The sequence below is a fragment of the Nyctereutes procyonoides genome, unplaced genomic scaffold (genome assembly GCF_905146905.1).
Source record: "Nyctereutes procyonoides isolate TBG_1078 unplaced genomic scaffold, NYPRO_anot_genome, whole genome shotgun sequence".
NCBI classification, from domain to species: Eukaryota; Metazoa; Chordata; class Mammalia; order Carnivora; family Canidae; genus Nyctereutes; species Nyctereutes procyonoides.
The window spans coordinates 8186983-8208729 of record NW_026575120.1 but is presented as its reverse complement, the minus strand read 5'-3'; the positions used below and the strand labels follow the sequence as shown (position 1 = coordinate 8208729).

General features: G+C 38.5%; 2 protein-coding genes across 6 annotated transcripts in view; one reads left to right on the top strand and one right to left on the bottom strand.

Annotated features, from left to right (window-relative positions):
• The window catches only part of WRN (WRN RecQ like helicase), a 141888-nt gene extending 130558 nt beyond the window's left edge, over window positions 1-11330 (bottom strand). Inside the window, exon 1 of one of the 3 annotated variants that reach the window (XM_055335201.1) lies at window positions 11177-11330. In XM_055335201.1, coding sequence (XP_055191176.1) covers window positions 11177-11179 — 3 coding nt within the window. In that variant the 5' untranslated portion in view covers window positions 11180-11330. Of the gene's footprint in view, window positions 1-9150; window positions 9171-11176 lie in introns of those variants that run through there. The other 2 variants (XM_055335202.1, XM_055335203.1) reach the window with 2 other exon arrangements.
• A 652-nt stretch (window positions 11331-11982) lies between these two features.
• PURG (purine rich element binding protein G) overlaps window positions 11983-21747 on the top strand; it is a 37455-nt gene continuing 27690 nt past the window's right edge. The window contains exons 1-2 of one of the 3 annotated variants that reach the window (XM_055335263.1): window positions 11983-12011; window positions 12365-13234. In XM_055335263.1, the coding sequence (XP_055191238.1) occupies window positions 12371-13234 (864 nt within the window). In that variant the 5' untranslated portion in view covers window positions 11983-12011; window positions 12365-12370. Of the gene's footprint in view, window positions 12012-12364; window positions 13474-21747 lie in introns of those variants that run through there. The other 2 variants (XM_055335262.1, XM_055335261.1) reach the window with 2 other exon arrangements.

The following is a 21747-nucleotide window of genomic DNA, read 5'->3' as shown; positions in this document are numbered from 1 at the left end:
AGCCAATACACAGAAGGCAAAGATGGGAATGGAGCCATAGTCAATGGACAAAACCAGTCTACTAGTCAGCCTTGCTCAGCCTTCAAGTTACAATTTACTAATAAATTTCCTTATTTTTTAAGCCTGTTTGAAAGAAGTTTTCTGTGCCTGAGTTATAACACACAAATATAACTGAAAATAAATTTATGTCATTAATCCTTTTATTTAATCCCTTATCTTTTTTATTTAATCCCTTATCTTAAATAAAAATAAACTATAAAGATAAAATCGCCACACAAAGTATACAATAACAAAAGCTTCATAACTTCATATATAGGGTTTCAAAACCTTTTAAAATCAAGAGTAAGAATCGGGATCCCTGGGTGGCGCAGCGGTTTGGCGCCTGCCTTTGGCCCAGGGCGCGATCCTGGAAACCCGGGATCGAATCCCACATCGGGCTTCCGGTGCATGGAGCCTGCTTCTCCCTCTGCCTGCGTCTCTGCCTCTCTCTCTCTCTCTGTGACTATCATAAATAAATAAAAATTAAAAAAAAAAATAAAAATTTAAAAAAAAAATAAAATAAAATAAAATCAAGAGTAAGAATCAAAATTACCAACAAACAGCAATTTGACAGACACTCATAACAACTAAATGAGAGTAATATTTAACTTTAGGACACAAAGCTCTGCACTGGGTTGAAATGTAGCACTGCCTCACAGAAGGAAAAATGCATAATTTTTTTTTCTTTTCTTTTCTTTTTTTCTTTTTTGGAGAGGGAGAAGGGGAGAAAGAGAGAGAGAGAATCCCAAGTAGGCTCCAAACCTACTTTGGTAGAGCCCAATATGGGGCTGGACCCCACAACCCCGAGATCATGACCTGAGCCAAAATCAAGTCAGATGCTTACCTGAGTCACCCAGGGCCTGTCAAAATGCATAAATTTTACAAGACCAGTAAGTGTGGGAGGAAGAATGAGAAAAAAAATGGAGACTGGGTAAGAAAGGAATTGGGAAATTAATATACAATTCTGAAAGCAACCTAAGTTTATCCATTGCAAATCTTTCATTAAAACTTTACCTCTTGGGGATCCCTGGGTGGCGCAGCGGTTTGGCGCTTGCCTTTGGCCCAGGGCGCGATCCTGGAGACCCAGGATCGAATCCCACGTCAGGCTCCCGGTGCATGGAGCCTGCTTCTCCCTCTGCCTGTGTCTCTGCCTCTCTCTCTCTCTCACTGTGTGACTATCATAAATAAATAAAAATTAAAAAAAAAAAAAAAAACTTTACCTCTTAAGACAGGGTGAGTTTACACAAAATGAATAAAAGGAAAAATCAGCAAAGTTTGTGATTATACAACTCCTAGAAGGCAAAAGTTATCTTCCGGTCGAATTGTCTTTCTACAGTACTTCAGTGCCTTCATTTTTTAAAATATTTATTTACTTGTTTGTTTGTTTGTTTATGAGAGATGGGGGGAAGGGCAGAGGGAGAGAATCTTCAAGGTGACTCCCTGTTAAGCACAGAACCCAACGTGGGGCTTAATCTTACTACCCATGAGATTAGGACCTGAGCCAAAACCAAGAGCTGGATGCTTAACTGACTGAGCCACCCATGAAGAGCAAAAGTGTATAAGGTACCAGTAGGTCATGTCTCATGCTGTATGTCAAAATTTCTAGGAGAAGTAACAAAGCTTTGTTATTTTTTTCCAATGGCTTCTATTATTGCTACTACAGATTAGGAAGATCCCATCCCACTATCTTCTCGGCTTCAAAGAGCCTGAAGAGATGGTAGCTCTCTGCCCTTCTCCGAAAAACTAGCCTATCAGACTAAAGATGGAAGAGATCATAAAATACAAAGATAAGAACATGAAAGTCAGAAAGAAACAAAGGTTTGAAATAGGCTCAGGAGAGAAGGTCACTGGTTTCACTTATTTTTGGGAGAATGTGAAATTACTCTAATTACTTATTTTCCCATGAAGAAATCATTCAAAAACCATCCTCTTTCTTAACTCTCTCATAATATTAAGCATTTTTTCAAAAAAAGAAAATCACCTTTAAAAGAGGCAGACTACTATTACTAACCAGCTTTTACAAGAGATAAGGTTAACTTTTACCAAAAAGCTAAAGTCTCTGGGCATGTGGCTGGCTCAGTCAATAGAGTATACAACTCTTGATCACGGGGTTGTGAGTTCGAGCCCCATGTTAGACATGGAGCCTACTTAAAAAAAAAAAAAAAAAGGCAATTAAAGTCTCCTAAAATAAATAATTTTCCCCAGTATCTCGGGGGCAGGTATTTAACCTATTTGATTAAAAGGAATAAATAGGGCAGCCCGGGTGGCTCAGCGGTTTAGCGCCGCCTTCAGCCCAAGGCATGATCCTGGAGACCTGGGATCACTCCCTGCGTGGGGCCTGCCTCTCCCTCTGCCTGTGTCTCTGCTGTGCGCACTCCCTCTCTCTCTCTCTCTCTCTCTCTCTCTCTCTCTCTCTGTGCCTCTCACTAGTAAATAAATAAAATATTTAAAAATAAAGAAAGAAAGAAATAAATAAATATAAATAAAAGGAATAAATACTCTGAATGACCAGATAAATATTAAGACCAATAAGCATACCCAAATTACTTTTTTATATACGAGCAAGAACCAACTAGAAAATATAATTTATACCTGAACTCAGTAACAGCAAAAATGACAACCTACCAGGAAAAAACTTAACATAAAATATATGAGACCCATTTTAAAGACAACTAGAAAAGTTTACTAAGATGTCCAAAAAAGGCTAGATACAACACACTGAGTACCTGGATGGTTAGTCTTAAAATTATATTAATTACATCAATACACCCAAGAAGCAATACCAAGAAAAAATGTCAGCAGGATTTTCATCAAATCATACAAGTTTACATTGGAGTTCTCTAGGAAGAGAAAATCCTCAAGAGTAGTAAATTTTTTTTTGAAAAATACAACCAATAAGGGGAAGCTCACTCTAAATATGAAATGGTATAAAAGAACAGTAATTAAAAGTGCATGGAATTGGTATACAAAGAGATATAAATCAATGGAATGAAATATGTCATGTCCAGAAACAGATCCATGTAAATACAGAAATTTGACATATGATAAAAAAGGCATGTCTCATCTTTTTTTTTTCATGTCTCATCTTTTAGAAAGAACAAAGTATTCAATAATAAGGCCAACAAAACTGTCTATAATTCTGATGTACCATTATCAGCAAAAAATTTTAAAAATTAATCATATATAATATATTTGCAAGAGAACAGAAAATGGGCTTACTATTTTCAAAGACATTTCATGGAAGTTATCAACATTTTAAACTGCAAATCCTTCAAGTCAGCAATGGTATCTATCCTATGGAAATACATGCACACATGCACCAAGATGTATGCAAAGGATGCTCATTTTATCTACCTGTAAGAGCAAAAATACTAGAAGCAATTAGTAGGGTAAATTAATAGTTAAATAAACAATGACATAACCATAATGGCATAATAAGCAGTTAGTAAGAAAATAAAATAGAACTACATGTATTCAGATGACAAGTTCTACAACTTGTGCTAAGTGAAATAGGAAAAACTAAGTGTCAATAGTAGTTACCTTTTAAATTTTAAAATACAAAATGAAATTTTGTGTATATATAAATGCAAAGAACAATAGAGGAGGATACATATCAGTTAACAGGGCCCCCTTACAGGGAAAAGAATGGAATTGAAGTCAGGTATGTGAAGGGAGAGTTAAGATTCTATAGTTTGTTTCTCAACAAGCATCTCTCTCTCTCTCTCCCACCCTTCCTTCCTTCCCTCACTCCTTTCCTGACTCCCTATATTCCTCCCTCCCTCCAGTCTACCTCTTGCAATCTGAGAGTAAAAGAGCCTCTGTAAATAATGAAATCAACCGTGATTTTATTTTTCCAATTTGGGATCCTGAGGATAAACAAATTCTCATTGTTTTAGTAAAATCAAGAATGAGAGGAGCAAAAATAGGCTGATTGCCTTAATACTAGGAAAGAAGGTAAAAAATCCATTTAGCCCTCCCCACACCCTTAGTATAACAGCAAAGCTTTTTCGATGGGAATGACCTCATCACCAGTACCAAGAATAAAACCCAACTGTTTTAAGGTCAGTGAGGAAATCCCATTCCATCTGCCACACAACTGACTCCGGGGCAGAAACTATAACCTAGGTCTCAGTTTTTTGGCCTCTATCCCTTGTCCATAACTATTAGATCCAAAGTGGTCCTCAAGATTCTCTTCCTGTGGTATGGGAGGGGAGGGGATGCTTTTGCTGCAGCTAGATATGAAGGAAGAAATATATTACCATGGTGGATGCACATGGCCATCTTAAAACTCTACAAGAAATCACCCTGAAGGTAAAGTACTTTCATGCCTCTTCATGGCAGAGAGGGTCAAGCATAGGGCCCTGACTGAACTTGCTTGTAGGCCACTATATCTCACGGTATATCAATTAAATAGGCTAAAAAACTAAACTTTTTTCACTAAAGCCAGTTTGACTTGGGTTTCTCAATAGTTGTAATCAAAACATTCCTGTTGACAGGATGGAATAAGTAATACCCAAAACTACTTCTTGAACTGATTTTTTTTTAAACATTTTATTTTTATTATTATTATTATTTTTTATTTATTTATGATAGTCACAGAGAGAGAGAGAGGCAGAGACACAGGCAGAGGGAGAAGCAGGCTCCATGAACTGGGAGCCTGATGTGGGATTCGATCCCGGGTCTCCAGGATCGTGCCCTGGGCCAAAGGCAGGCGCCAAACTGCTGCGCCTCCCAGGGATCTCTTGAACTGATTTTTTAAAGACTATGTAGAATTCCATTTTCTTTATCTACCATAATTTATCTAACTATTCCCTATTGATGACAGGTTGCTTATACATTTTATCACAAATAATGGTCAATGAATACTCTATTTTTAGGAATTCATATTATTATTTCTTTAGAATAGATTCCTAGATATGAAATTACTAAGTCACGGAATACTCCTACTTCTCTGCCTGCCTTCTCACCAATAAATTATTCACAACCCCGAGAGAAAAGACAAGCCAAAGACTACACAGAAAGCAAAGAAAAATTTCTACAGAAGCTGCACTATAATAAGCCTTTGGTGAAAGATTTCAAACTGACAACTAAGAAAAGATGCCATATGTCACCTGTCACTGTAATAAGAACACTTGGGTCAAGGAACAGAAGTCCAGAAGGGCTTATGGGTTGACTATGAGTTACAACATAACCATATGTAACTCATTATCTAACTTTTCAGTATTGGATATAAATCAAGTTGGTGATATCTGAGCTGCATGTTAATGGACCATTATCAACACCATCAGCATCAGTATAACGATCATTTGTATCTATATCCTACTTTTTTTCCCCTTCTACTTGTCCAAAGGCTTACAACCTTTGTGCAAAATTTCCAAAGAAGATAGTGTCTCTCAGTTTTCTGACAAGCTAATTATCTTGCCTAAACCCTGCTTCAGTCATTTGTTCACATGGGGATGCCATGTCACTACCAATGACTGAATCCTTCCATAATCTCAATTGCAAGCATCTGATTCTCCAATCAGTACCTCCTATTTTTCAGGTTCATTCCCTCTAGAAACTCAATTCAAACAATCCCTTGACCCAACTAAAACCTATAATCCAATAGTCCTACTACATTTTCACTCTCCTCACCACCAAGTAGTCCTTACTTACTCCTTGACCAATTTAAATTGCAAAATTATAACTACTTTCTTTTTTTTTTTTTTATTTATTTGACAGAGAGAGTGCGCAAGCAGAGGGAGAAGAAAAGCAGACTCCCTACTGAGCAAGGGAGCCTGGCAGGGTGGAAGGGGTGAGAGGAGCTTGATCCCAGGACTCCAGGGTCATGACCTGAGCCAAAGGCAGACACTTAACCAACTGAGCCATCAAAGTGCACCAACCACTTCCTTTCATACTCCCCTAACTTTATTGCCCATCTCTGGCTTTGTTTTTCTCTCCTGTCAAAACTCTAACCCTGCCTGAATTTAAAAAATTATCTGCCTACTCTGTGTCTGTACTGCTGCAGCTAAATGAATGCAGCAAATGAAAAACACAACCATGTTGCCTGGTCTCACCTTAAATTTATGACTAACCACTTGAAGTGGATCCTCCATCTTCCTAGCAATTGTACAGCTTTTCACTTACCTATTTACTATCCTCCCCTTCATATGTCTTCCTCTTTATTTAAACCTATCAAAACTTCTCCCCCATACTCACTCTCAGCTGACCACCTTGCTTCCATAAGTCCCTACCCTGTAGTTTATTCACATAATTTTATCTATGCCCATATACACTACCTTGATGGTTAATTTTATTGTGCCAATCTGTGCCCAGGGTTTTCATTAAACATTCTGGGCATGTCTGTCAGGGTGTTTCTCAATAAGACGAGCATTTAAATTAGTAGATTTGAGTACAGCAGATTGCTCTTCCGGATGTAGGTGAGCCTCGTCCAACCTATTGAAGGCCTAAATAGAACAAAAAGGCTGAGGAAGAAAAAACTCCCTCTCTCTGCTTGACTGTATTCAATCTGTCATTAGTCTTCTCCTGTCTTCAGACTCAGACATGGAATAAACATATACCATTAGCTCTCCTGGTTGTCAGGCTTCAGAGCTGGACTGGAACTATGCCCTCAGCTCTCCTGTCTCCAGTTTGCCAATGGCAGATTACATGTATGTGTTTGTGTGTGTATATATGTATATAATATAGATAATATAGATAATGATATATAATATATAGATTCATATATATATTATAGTATATATCTCTCACAATAAGGAATTGGGAACTGGCCCATGTTACTAAGGAGCCTGAGAAATATATATATACGTTGATATCAATATCGATATAGGTATCAGAATAGGTACACATATACACACATATATATATCCCTGTGTGCTAACTGTGCTCCAAAATCCAGCCCCTCCATATATGCACTAGATTCCATACTCAGGGGCATTTTTCACCATTCTCCTGCATCACCTCTCTACTAGTCTCCCAGAAAAGTCCCAAAGTCCCATCATCAGTATATACACACACTGCAATGTCTTCCAACTTAAAAAAATACTCTTGGCTAACTGCTCCATTCTCAAGAGTCATCTATACTAGTCTCTGGATTTCCGTCCATTCCATTGTCTCTTAAATGCTCCACCCCACCAAAAGTGCTCTTACCAAGGAACCAATGACTTTCAACTTGCCAAATCCTACAGTCAATTCTCAGTCCTCATCTAGCTCAATACACCAGCAACATAACACAATTAGTCACATTCACCTTCTTGAAACACTTCATTAAGCTTCTGTGACTGGTGCCCGGATGGCTCAGTCACTTAAGTGGCTGCCTTGGGCTCAGGGTGTGATCTCAAGGTCCTGGGTTCAAGCCCCACATCTGGCCACCTGCTCAGCAGGGAGTCTGCTTCTCCCTCTGCTCCTCCCTCTGCTCCTCCCTGTACTCATTTTCATGTGCATGCATGCTCTCGCTCTCTCTCACTCTCTTTTTCAAATAGACTAAAAATTTTTTTTTAAAAAAGCTTCTACTGACAATTCTTGATTCTCTACCTACATCAGTAAGAATTCCTTCTCAGTACCTTTTGCTGATCCTTCCTTATTTCCCCAATCTCTAAACATCGTAGCATTCTAAATTTAGGTCGCAGACCTTTTCATTCTTTATTCTTTACATTCACTTCTTTGAAAATCATAGTCTGATGGCTTTAAAATAATCTATAGCAGCAATATATAAGCAGCCTAAGCCACTCCTTTGAACTTCAAACTTGTATATCCAATTACTTACTAAAGAGTTAATTTCCAAAAGGCATATCATGGTCAATATGTATAAAAAGTTCCCCAAACTGCTCCTTCTATAAATTACAGTTCTCAGCAAGAGCACCTTCATCTTTCTGATTACTCAAGCCAAAAACCTTAGTCATCCTTGACTCTTTCTTTCACACTTCACATCAGATCAGCAAAAATTTTACCTTTAAAATAAAGCTGAAATCTACCTTCTCTCATCATCTCAGCAGCTAAACTCTTGGTTCGAGCCATATTACTCCTTACCTTCTTGCTTCTACAGTCTAATCCCAAAATAGTAGCCAAAATGATTCTGTTAAAAGATAATTCAATTTAAAGGATTATATACCATAACCAGGTAAGATTTATCCCTGGAATGCAAGAGTGGTTCACCATAAGAAAATCAATGCAATGTATCACTTTAATAGAACGAAAGAAAAATATCACATAATTATCTCAATTGACACAAGAAAGGCATCGGAAAAATCCAACACTCTTCCATGATAAAAAAGACTCAGAAAACTAGGAGTGAAAGGAACTTCCTCAACACGATAAAGGGCATTCATAAAAAATCCCCAGCTAATATATTCAATGGTGAAAGACTGAAGTTTTCACCCTGAGATCAAGAGCAAGACAAGAATAGTGAGCATTTCATAATGCATATGACTATTGAATCACTATGCTATACAACTGAAAGCAATTTAACTTTCATGTCAACTATCCTTCGATTTTAAAAAGAATTATTTTTAAAAAGACAGAGATATTCACTTTCACCACTGCTATTCAACACTGTATTGAAAATTCTGGCCAGAGAAATTAGACATGAAAAATAAATAAGTAAAAAGCATTCAGGGACATCTGAGTGGCTCAGTGGTCAAGCATCTGCCTTTGACTCAGGTGGTGATCTCAGGGTCATGGGATGGAGTCCCGCATAGGGCTAGATCCCAGGGTCATGGGATGGAGTCCCGCATAGGGCTCCCCACAGTGACCCACCCTGCTTCTCCCTCTGCCTGTGTCTCTGCCTCTCTCTGTGTGTCTCTCATGAATAAATAAAATCTTTGGGAAAAAAAAAAAAAAAGATCTCCTACAATTCAATTACAAAGAGATAAACAACTCCATTTAAAAATGGGCAATGGACTTGAACAGACATTTCTCCAAAGAAGATATACCAATGGCTAAGAAGCACATGAAAAGATGCTCAACATCATTAGTCACTAAGGAAATGCAAAGCAAAACCATAACAAGATATCAGTTCACATCACCACCTAGAATGGCTATTTAGAAAATATAAAATAAAAAAAGACTGGAAGAAAGAGGAGGGTCGCCTGGGTGGCTCTGTCTGGCATGTACCTTCTGCTCAGGTCATGATCCCAGGGTCCTGATATCAAGTCCCGAGTTGGGCTCCCCATTCAGCAGGGAGTCTGCTTCTCCCCGTCCCTCTGCACCCCACCCAGCTTGTGCTCTCTGACTCTGTCAAATAAATAAAATCTAAAAAAAAAAAAAAAAAAACAGAAGAAAGAAAGAAGAAAGAAAGAAAGAAAGAAAGAAGAAAGAAAAATTATTTGAAGATATGGAGAAATTTGAATTCTTGCAACATCACTGGCTGAAGGTTAAAAAAAAAAAAAAAAGTATTACCGACGTAGAGAAGCAGTTAGTTCCTCAACAAACTAAACAGAATTATCATATGATCCAGCAAGTACCCGCCTAGATACAGACCCAAAAGAACTGAAAACAGGAACTCAAGCAGATATTTGTAAGCCAATGATCATTGCAATATTATTCACAATAGGCAAAAGTGGGGGGAAAAAAATCCAAGAGTCCATCAACAGATGAATAGATAAAACATAGCCTAATCACACAATGAAATATTATTAAACCATAAAAAGAAACTGATACATGATACAACGTGGATGAACCTTGAAAGCATTATGCTAAGTGAAATAAGCCAGATGCAAAACCACAAATATTAAAAAAAAAAATAACTGAAAATAAAAATAAATTTTAGGAGCCCAAATATTATGATTCCAGAATGAGCAAATTCATAAAGAGAGATTATATTAGTGGTTACCAGGGGCTAGGCAGAGGGGGCAATGGGAAGTTATTGCTTAATTAACCAGTTAGTTATAATTTGTTTGGCAGAAAGTTTAAAAAGTTTTAAAAATGTGCAACATAGGAAGTGTAATTAATGTCACTAAATTGTATACTTGAAAACTGTGATATTGGCACATTTTGTTATATATACTTTACCACTTTAAAAAAAAAATCGTTCAGATGATGGTGTTTCCTGACAAAACTCTCCAATAGTTTCCCATTTCCCTCAGACTGAAAACCCAAATTTTCAAAATATCCTACGAGGTCCTACACTATCTGTCCCCTGCTCTCTCCTGTCTGATTTTATCTCCTACAATTCTTATACAACTACTATCTCACACCAACAGGCTTCCTCAGGGCCTTTGCCCCAGACAGCTACAGACCTAGCTCTCTCGTTTCCTTCAACTCTTTACTCAAAAATTCTCTCTTCAGTGAGGCCTGCCCTGACAAGCTGTTGTAAATTTGCAGCTCCCTTCCCGCACCCACACTTATCATTCCTCTTTTTTTTATTATTCTTCAAAGGCATTTCACCTTCTGACATACTGGGCATCTGACTTCTTGTTGGTCTCTTCTCCACAAGCAAAAAGATTTGTGTCCATTTTGTTCACTGTCGTATCCCCAGAGGGGATGTTGTATCCTCCTTAGTAAAAGGAGACGACTATTCAATGACATCAAAATCTAAACTGCCCTATTCGTCCCATCATCCTAAAATTAACATACCAAAGTATACAAAACCTGAAGTACCATGACTTAAAGCCTCCTAAATAATAAGATTTCACGACCATAGGGACTGGTATTTTCACATTCTCAAATCTACCCGGAAGGAAGGAAGGAAGGAAGGAAGGTTGGAAGGAAGGAAGGAAGGAAGGAAGGAAGGAAGGAAGGAAGGAAGGAAGGAAGGAAGGAAGGGGTTTCAAGTGAAGAAATCCAATTTAATTTGCTAAATTACAAATTATCTCCCCAGACTGTTGCGTAATTACAGAGTGGATCCATTTCTGCAGCAGTAAAGGCTGGATGCAAAGGACACAATCCTAAAGGCCCACGACAGGCAACCGGTGGCACGGGCTGAGGGAGGGGAGCTCTGGGCAGGCAGCGGCAGGTGGGGGGCCCTTCCCCGGGATGCTCCTGGTGCAAAGGGGCAGGAGGACACCCGTCCCCAGCGCACGTCCCACACGCTGCCCAGAGGCCTGCTTTGCAGGACTGAGCACCTCCACGGTCGGAGACAGCGCGAGTGATACCCCAGGCCCCGGAGCTCGCTGAACCAGGCGTGCAGAGGACACGTTACCATGAGAAGAGTCAGTTCAACCGGTGTCCTCCTTCCGCTGGATGACTTGTGAAGCGCCACAACAGAAGGCCCCGGAACCCCGGTATCCAGGCTAGAAACCCAAACCCAAAACTCCACAGACCTTATTCCCGCGCTGCGGAGCGCACGCCGCCGCGTCACGGCGCCCCGACGCACAGCTGCCCCCGGAGGCGGACGCCCCGCCCCGCCCCCCGTCCTCGTCCTCCGAGGCAGCCCAGCCCCCCAAGCCCAGCTGGCTGCGCGGCGCGCGTGCGCAGACGCTCTCACTGCCGCAGAGTACTCCGGGAGATGTAGTCTCCGCGCGGACGCGGGTGGGCCGCCAGAGTCCAGCATCCCGGCGGAACCTGGAGAAGTCTGAACACTCTCGCCACCCCCGTCCTCATTCCCATCTTCACACCTGTCCAGTCACTTCACACTCACGCTCCACCGCCGCGAGCTGGGCTTCGGTCTCGGCGCTCCCCGAGGAAGAGCGCGAGACCTTCTCTTCCCTTCACCGGGCTCTGCTGGAGGAGGCGGGGTCCACGGCCCGCCCCCTGCCGCCAACCCCCTCCCCTCCCGGCGGGTATCGGGCCGGTGCCCGGAGAGAGGCGGCGGCCCCCGCAGCGGCCGCAGGAGGGGCGGCGGCGGCGGGCGCCGCAGGCGATGCCCCTGCCCGGCTGCTCCGGCGGGGGACGGTGCGAGCGGCGGCGGCGGCGGCGGCGGGGGAGCTGGCGGGGGGCAGCGGCTGCGGCTGCGGCGGCTGCAGCAGAGGGGCCGAGAGCTGGCGGCGGCGGCGGTGGTGAAGGGCATCGGTAGCGGCGGTGATGGCAGTGTCGATGTGAGTGTTTTGCTGGCTGGGGACCCCGGGGCTGCGGAGCCCGAGGCTGGCGGCCCGGCAGCGAGCGGGAGGCCGGGGCGGCGGAGGGATGCTGTGTGCGCGGTGCGGCGCCGGGAGCCGGGAGCCGGGAGCCGCGAGCCGCGAGCCGCGAGCCGCCAGCCGCCGCCTGTCGCCGCCGACGGTCCGGCAGAGGCGGGAGCCGGGCGCTGCGGCGGCGGGCGCCGTGCCTCGCGGCCCGGTGTGGGGGTCCCGGGCGGAGGCGGAGGCGGGGGCAGCGCAGGCCGAGGGGCGTCTGCGATTGTTCTCAACACCCCTCCCCCACCCCACCCCGTGTGTCTGTTTGTCACTTGCAGCTGAAGATGGAAAGAGCCAGGCGAAGGGGAGGCGGCGGCGGCCGCGGCCGCGGCGGCAAGACTGTAGGGGGCTCTGGCCTAAGCAAGAGTAGACTCTATCCCCAGGCCCAGCACTCCCACTACCCCCACTACGCGGCTTCAGCCACCCCTAATCAGGCTGGGGGCGCAGCCGAAATCCAGGAGCTGGCCTCCAAACGAGTGGACATCCAGAAAAAGAGGTTTTACCTAGACGTAAAGCAAAGCTCCCGGGGCCGGTTCCTAAAGATAGCCGAAGTCTGGATAGGGAGAGGCCGGCAGGACAATATCAGAAAGAGTAAACTGACTCTGTCCCTGTCTGTGGCAGCGGAGCTGAAGGACTGTCTAGGGGACTTCATCGAGCATTACGCCCACCTGGGCCTGAAAGGCCACCGGCAGGAGCATGGCCACGGCAAAGATCAAGCCTCCAGGAGGAGACAGAAGCACGCGGCACCCTCCCCACCTGTCTCTGTAGGGTCCGAGGAGCACCCTCATAGTGTCCTCAAAACAGACTACATAGAAAGGGACAATAGGAAATATTATCTAGACCTAAAGGAAAATCAGCGGGGTCGCTTCCTAAGAATTAGACAAACCATGATGCGAGGGACTGGCATGATAGGTTATTTTGGTCACAGTTTGGGCCAAGAGCAGACTATTGTGCTCCCAGCACAAGGAATGATTGAGTTTCGAGATGCCTTGGTTCAGCTCATTGAAGACTATGGCGAAGGGGACATAGAAGAACGAAGAGGTGGAGATGAGGACCCACTTGAACTCCCAGAGGGGACTTCTTTCAGAGTGGACAATAAAAGGTTCTACTTTGATGTGGGCTCTAATAAATATGGAATTTTCCTGAAGGTAAGTGAGGTGAGGCCACCTTACCGTAATACTATTACTGTTCCATTCAAAGCTTGGACAAGGTTTGGGGAGAATTTTATCAAGTATGAAGAAGAGATGAGGAAAATTTGCAACAGCCATAAAGAAAAGAGAATGGATGGCAGAAGGGCCAGTGGTGAAGAACAAGAATGCCTCGACTAGAGTGAAATTGAACTCCATCAGGCAAAATTTAAAATCATAAATTGGCTAAAAGTACTGATCCATAATCATTTGAAGAAGTTTATCCTCTTTTTTTTTTTTTTTTGGCGGGGGTGGGGGGGGGGGCCTTTGTTATCAGTAATACCTCTGGTAGTTTATACTTCAAGGAGTCTGATTCTCATGTCATACATAGAACATTATAATTCTTATGGGAATTCCAACCTTCCCAGAGCTAAATAGTTTAGCTGCTTCAACTGCTCCAGACTATTGAAGTATGCAAATCAGCACAAAATGTGACATTCTGACCTTCTAAATACAATAACTAAGATTTACACTGCACTATGACATAATCCTGAGAAAATTTACATATACTTAATATGGAAGTGTGAATTTCTATTTAACAAGTTTCCCCAAAAAAGTATTCCATCCCTACTTCATTAAAAGCTGCTAAGCTTACCTGTAGGGCAGTTACCACAGAACCAGAAATTGACCTCAAGTATAGTATAAATATATTTCTCTATAAAAGTACATATAGAAATATATTAGTCATTCTTTGGATAACTGAATATCAAAAAGAACCAAGAAAGAATCAAATCTCACAGTTACTATAGTATTCTATAATTTCAAATTTTGTGGTAACCCTGCAGTTTATAGTTGCCATATCAAAGCCGTGGGAGAATTTTAATTGGTTCTTCTAAACTAGTTGTAATCCCATCTTTACCTCTATTCGCTGTACCACGTATTTTTATTGGCATTCCAGAGTCTTGGGAATTACTTTTATGTCACTGTTGAGTGGGAGGCTTCATCCTATGGCTTTGCTATGGAAATCTTGGTGTTTTAGCCTTTTGCACTAATTTGAAGGTTGTGAGAGGTTTTTTCCCAAAATATATCATGGACTCAAGGTGTTATATTTCATGCTTCTTTAGCACTATTTCAGAGGGGTTGGTGCACCAGTTAACTGATGCAAAAATACATCTGTAATAATACATTTTAGTAGCACTTTTGCAACTGCTACCCTTAAAACCATGTCAACACTTCCAATATAAACCTGGCTTTTACAGGTATTTTAATTCCAAAAAAAAAAAAAAAAAAAAAAAACTTTTTCTAAAAAGCATTTAGAATACAAATTTTCAGCCTGGGAAAAAATTATTTAAGGATTGGTTATAAGCATATTTGAAAGGAAAATTCAGGCATTTTCCAAGGTGCTCTTTATGATACTTAAAAGTTTACTTTACACTAGACTCACCCATTTACCTGTATTAAAAATTACTCTCCAGGAAGTGCCACAGCAATTTTACAATACCTAAGCAATTTTTAAATAAGTGGAGATAGTGTATATGTGTACCAACCCACCCTGTATTAACTGACTGGAATTTTATCTGTTGAGCTGCATTTTATTCTGATTGAAATTACTGTCTTTTATCTTGGCTTTATTCACCTCCCACACAATAAGTCCATATAATCATGTTTAAGAGCCAGACACTGATTTCAACCCCCAAATATAGCTCTCATTGATGAGAGCTGGCTGCATGGATTGAGATCAGAATGTAGCTCTCCTTTTATATGCTATAAGTAGTTCAAAATCATTTTAATAATTTTTTTCTTCAGAAGTTCGTCCCCAAATATATTTAAACAGGATCAGTAAGAGACCTTTGTGAATTAAGAATTTTACTGACTCACCTTATTTAAAAAACAAGCAATCAGTAACCCAGACATATATGCTGGTATTGGTTTTCAGATTGTATTTCACATTTCCTCAAGTAGTATGAAGGAATCTCATTAGTTCATTATAATTGTGGACCATCTGGATTACTACAGAACAACTGAAGGTTAGAAGATAATGTTAGTACTAGAGTTAATAGCACATGGTGGGTGTTGAGACTCTAAAAGTAGCAAGGATCTTTAAACAGTCCTAACTGTAAAATAACTATTGTAGACTTGATAAAAAGTAGTTTTTGGTATATGAAGGAGTGATGTGCACTTGAATTACTGTACTACTGATTGTTATTGCTGCCCATCATAGTGCCTATTAATAATTACCAACCTGTCAGATTTTGGCAAACTGGAGCTATGAATGTCCCAGTATTCGAGTGTTCCTATCACTATTGCTATGACTATATACTCTCTCTTAACACCTTCCCTCCTAAAATATTTATATCCATTAAGTCTAAATGATTTCTTTTTTGGTTTTTAGTCTGATAAGATTTGAGTGTTTATGTGTATGTATATATTTACATACATGAGTGTATATATACATATACATAAAACTATGTCAGACTTAAATATTTTTAATTCATTGTATATAAATATTAATTTTGCATTAATTATTTAAGTAAAGAATTAGTTAAATAGCCAAATCTTCAACATTGTATGTATACTTCACAGCTATTAGCATCTCAAAGCTATAGATTGGTAGATGCGTATATACCGGCAACTGGATATACTTTAGAATCACTAAGCCTTCTGCCAGTCCTTTTGTTTCATTTTTTTATCTGTATTCATTGAAAAATGAAATGATGTTATGATTTTTTGATACTTAAAATTCCCAATTATCCATTAGCCATAATCCAATAAGATCCAGTCAAAACTCTGGTATTAGGACATGTATTGCCATGTATCTTATAAAATAAGCTACTATTTTTATCTGTGCAATATACATTTTATTTATTGTCATTTGTAACATAAATGAAGCTGCAAGTGTACATGGTATTCTTCAAAATAATAGAATCCCTGCCTTGGAGACATTAAACTCTTAAGGCAACTGGATGTTAGAAGTCAAAAAATGAGCATTCAAGGTAGTAACCAAAATTACTATTTCACTGTATAATTCTAAAACACTGATGATGTTTGCACATAATAACCCAAGTATAATGTGGTATAGACTCAAAACTGTAATAATATAAGCTAATAGTATGAAATTTGGAAACGGGTTCCTCATAATAGTTGGCAGTGTGCTACTAGCAATTGAAAGCAGCACTAATCTGTTGCTTATATGCAAAAGATGCAATGTATTATAAAAGTATTAAAAATTCTGCCACATTTTATAATTTTCCTTGTTAAAGCCCCAAACTGCCATGTCCCTTAAACTTGAGTCAAACACAAGCTTATTTGCACTAAAGAGCATGGCCAAAAAATAAACGACAGGGTGGAAAAGCTAGTTGGAACCTCTTGAAATAATTGGTTCTAATGGAAGAATTTCACATTTGTCTATTTGAAAGCTATATGGTCCAGGCAGACAATCTGTCAGTTCACTAATTTAATAATGCACTTTACCTTTTGTATATAGAAGATGTACATTTATGCCACTTGACAGGTGGGATGTGTTTCAATCTATGTAGTTAGAATATGTAGGGTGATCTCTTGCATGCAGATGTTTGTGTTGGAACTGCTATAATAACAAGTTTCCATTAAATCAGTGTAATGGAGGAGGGTAGAAGATGCTTTTGAAACAAATCCCAATACATTTAACAAACACTTTTAAAGTAGAGTTCATATCTGTATTCTTAAGAACTAAAATCAATAAAAAAACTATGTCTAGCCCAGATTAGTATTACAGTTGAGACTATATCTAGTTGAAACTCCCCATAATACCCATAATACCCTGAAAGTTAATTTTGAGAATCTGTGCAGACAAAAAAAATTTTAGTAATTCTGTTTCATTGTTGATGTGTGTTACAATGACTAATGAAAAGACAGTACATAATACTGTGTTAGCATTAAAAATATGGTTGGCTGATACGGTGTCATTAAGAAAACACCCAGACTAAAGAAATAAAGTTTCAAATTAAGAAATCCAAAGAGCCTAAGAACCATTGCTAAAATAAACAGTACTATTTCAAAAATTGCAGAACTAAAGTTCACCAACCAAAAAGGGTATTGGGAGATTTAGTGTATCCTTTCATCCTAAAAACTTCCTGAGATGTACATTTGAAAACTAGATAATTGTTGCTTAATAATAGGTTGTATGTACTTTACTAAGAAACACTGTGTACTAACAATTCATTGAGAATATGCTATATTTACTGCATTCATTTTATATATATGGATAAGAATACATTATATATAATCATTCTATCTTAATATATTCATGTATTTATATTGTAATTTTGCAAATATTTTCAGTAAAATAAACATTTATCTGAGCTGCACAATTTGAAGAGGATGAAATTGGAATACACCCTCAGACACTCATTTTTATTAAGCAGCTACCATTGAAAGTTGATGTATGTACTATCACTCCTTTAGATTTTGTTTTATGGTTTTTTAATATTTAAGTGATTAGGACTTAATTTGAACTTTTAAGTGGTGTTCTGATAATTTTTATAAGTATGAGTTTTTTTTCCCTGCTTATTTCAAAATGTCTTTCATTGGAACTATTTATAAAATCCTATTCCAAGCTTTATGTAAGGGCTTGGCTTAGTCACCACATAGTCTGTCTATACCAAAAAACCAAACATCTTTGGCAGGATAAAATCTAAAGTAAACCACAAAGAGAAGTTAAATTTGGTTCTATGCCAACAGAATAATACAGGTTTAATATTTATCACTGCCAAATAAGGTTCTGTAAGTCCTGAAGTTTCCTTAAAGATTTCTTGAATTTCACAGTAAAATGGTGGCTGATGGCTAACAACTCAGAGGAAGCAAATAAGGATGTTAGCATACTGTTGAGACAATCCATAGTCCACAGTACTGTAGCAACGAGGTACAGGGAAAAATGTGTTTTTCCCAAGTTAAGTGTGTGCGAAATTTGAGTTTTTAGTTCACAGTTATGGTCAGAAAAAGTAAACATACCAAAATTTATGTAGGTGGATCTTGGAAAAACAATTTATGCATTAGTCTGCTGTTATCTTGTATAATGTAAAAAAAAAGTCTTTTTTTCTTAATTTGACATGATTGTTAAAATTATTTATTTTAGTAGTGGGTTTTTAGTCAATATTTTTGAATAGGGAAAACATATATGGTACAAAATTTAAATGCTACAGTTGAGGAAAAGTAATAACACGTGTTACCCATTTCTTGTGTATCCTCCTAGAGTTACTCTGAATATTCAAGCATATGTGTATAAACATACATTCTTTTTAAACATACAAGTGAAAATATATACACTGTCCTGTACCTAGTAGTATCAATTTTAGATGTCATTTTAAGTGAATTTTTTCCCTTTTACTCAGATACCATACTTGATCTAGTTAACATAGCACTTAATTTGAACTATATTATTACACCAAGGGAACCTCAAGAAAATTTTGAATGAATCACACTTATATTTACTTAAAATGCAAATCTATGTATATATTAATTTTAAAATGTATAAATATTTAATTTCCCTTCCCTATCCCTAACCACCTTGCCTTTCCTGTCTTCCCATCTTCCTTCCCACAAAAGAGTATTGATTTTTTTCCTGAAGTAATATGGTTCAGGACTGGCAGAATATTAAGCTATTTTACCAAGTGTTATTTTAGGTTAACTATGTTCTCCAATGAAAAACACGTGTATTTAAAAGCTTTAACAAATTATCACTTTCAGTCAAGTTTTACTAATTCTGCTAATATTACCTTATTTTTATCCAAAGACCTTGCCATTATGAGAGCAAATGAGCGCTAGACTATAGTGAAAAGTTATGCTATGACTGTTGAAATCTCTTGATTTGTTAACATGAGCTTTTATCTTAATGATGATAAGGTTATGAATAAATAATTCATTTAGCAACGTAGTCAAATCCAAACTACACAAAGGGGTAACACTAGTCCTGATTGTTTAAAGCATGTATTCCCCACTGAAGGACTCAGAGTCATCCAATGTCCTTGGGACCAGAAGGGGTACTACAGTGGTTTGGAGAGAGAGTAAAAACTTTGGGACTATGAGGTTACAAATAAACTAAACTATATCCTTTCTCTGCTAGAAAAGTATAAAACACAAATTGATTTTTTTAAATGATATTAGCATAATGCTTTAATAGTTTTTCAAATGCTCCCCACCCAAAAAAAAAAAATCATTATTCTCTTTTCATTCATATCAAGCATGGATTTTAAAGTCACTTTTCTAATAGCCACCAAGAAAAAAATATCTGACAAATTGAAAGTCCCATACTAGAACCTTGAAGGATACTATCTAATTTTAAACCAAATCAACCAGAGTAAAAGATCCAGTGCTATTAGAAATACCTTAAAATATATGAGGATTGAGGAGGAATCTTTTTAATAGATTTGTATCTAAGTTTTATGAAAATGTTAAAAGGTCTAAAAAAACTCAAACATTGGTTTAAACTTTAGAATAATATCTCCATAATTGGTGGCATGATTTTGTTTATAAAATGAGAGGTGGTTAGAAGACAGAATCCTCTTAAGCATATATTTTTAAAGCATAAATGATGAATAACTCCTCATCCTTGGCAGAAACTATAACATTGGTAAAAATTTCCAATTTTTACTTGTTCAAGCTTAAAATGGTTTATGTGTTTGGCTTCTTATTGAAAGAAGGGGGTCAAAAAGAAGGTAAATTGTCCTGCAGAAATGAGTTTGGTTAAATTCAGGCTAAAAGAATTAGGAATTTCCCATCGTTAATCAAGGAGTTTCCCATGTTAGTACTTTCTGGTAAATTATGTTTTTCCAAACTTCATCTTTCTAGCATCCTTTGTGAGAAATTGCTTATTCTTATTGAGGCCAGTGACATCTACCAGTGAATAAAAACTTACTTATAATGAAATTAGTGCTGCTACAGTGAAGTAGGTTTGCGATGTGAATATAAAGAAAATACTCATTTAAATGGAATATACAGTTTCTTCTTTTCTGTTGTTGACTTATTTCTAAGACTGAATAGGAATAGCCTGTCTTCTAGTTTTTACCCCTATATAGTTTCTATGTTACTCTTTGCAAAGTTTTCATTGTTCCCAGGAAATAATAGGGGGTAAAGAAAAGGGAAAGTAATCCCTAAGAAAAATGCTCATAGTATTAAAAGTTAGAGTTGCTCAAAGTGAAGATTGGGGAAAAAATACTTTTGCAGGGTTTGTCTTTATCAAAATGATGGTATAAACCTGTTTGTTTTATTTGACCTAATTAAAGACCATTTTTTTGAGATTCCTATATTCAGTAATATTTAGTATTTTATATTTCTTCGAGAAAAATGGTTCTGTAGTATAATACATACTCTTCAGAATTTTATTTATTATTTGTTGTGGATTTGATGAGGTTGTTGCCTATAGGTAGCAAATATACAAGTAAGAGGAGAGAAAAGTAGTGGCTTATTTTGTTTGCCTATAACAAATGAAATCAACAAACAAAATGAGAAAAATAAGACATTCTCAAAACTAAATCCCTACTTATTTAACCTTTAAAAGATCATTTGAAAAAAATAATAAGACCTAATTCTGCCAGTGGATGGCCTCTCAGCAAACCACTGAACTTCAGTAGGATGGCTTCCTTTTATGAAAAATGAGCAAGGGGCTCCTGGGTTGCTCAATCCATAATCTGTTAAGCGTCCAACTCTTGATTTGGGCTTATATCATGATCTCGGGGTCATGAGATCAAGCCCTGTGTAGGGTTCTGCACTCATCTCTGCTTAAGATTCTCTCCCTTTCTCTCTCCCCACTCCTGCTCACTCTCTCTAAAAAGTAAAATAATTTTTAAAAAAAATGAACAAGATCATGCTAGAAGCTAAGGTTCCCTCCTACTCTAAACTTCCAAAATTCTGTATCAATAGAGTATGAAAGAAAAAATAGAAAATTGGAAAGTGTAAGACAGTCTCTCTTTATATTAATAACAATGGTAATGCAGCAACCTGTGATGATACCCAAAGAACATGCAGAAGTGGCAGTTTTTAATCATATGTATATATCTTTTTAGCCACACAAAATGAAATTTTGTTCCTAGTCCTTTTTAAAATCAAACTGTTATACACTAACTACACAACTATCCTATGCTTTAATTTCTTACAGAAATATTTTTTATCTATATGAGGTCTTATTCTTTGGAAGCATCACTTGTTTCTACACATCCTATGATCATTTCTTATATTCTGCATGGCAAAAGAATTTTAAAAATTAACATCATTTCCTGAAATGTCACTGTACCTGGAATAACCTTAAAATTACATTGCTAAATAATACACTGCTACTATCAGTGCAGGGTCCCCCTGAGAATAAAGTACTACCCTTGACCCCTATTTCCTTGGTCTGTTGAGCATAGTAAGTTACAAGTAATGACGTTTAACAAAGGAAATCAGGAGGGTCACTGAACTGTGAACAGTATGGTTCTACTTTAGAGGACTTGTTAAATACTAGGGTATGCAAAGATAAGACATAATAATGAGCTTGTTTTGTTTTTAGCCTTGAGAAACTA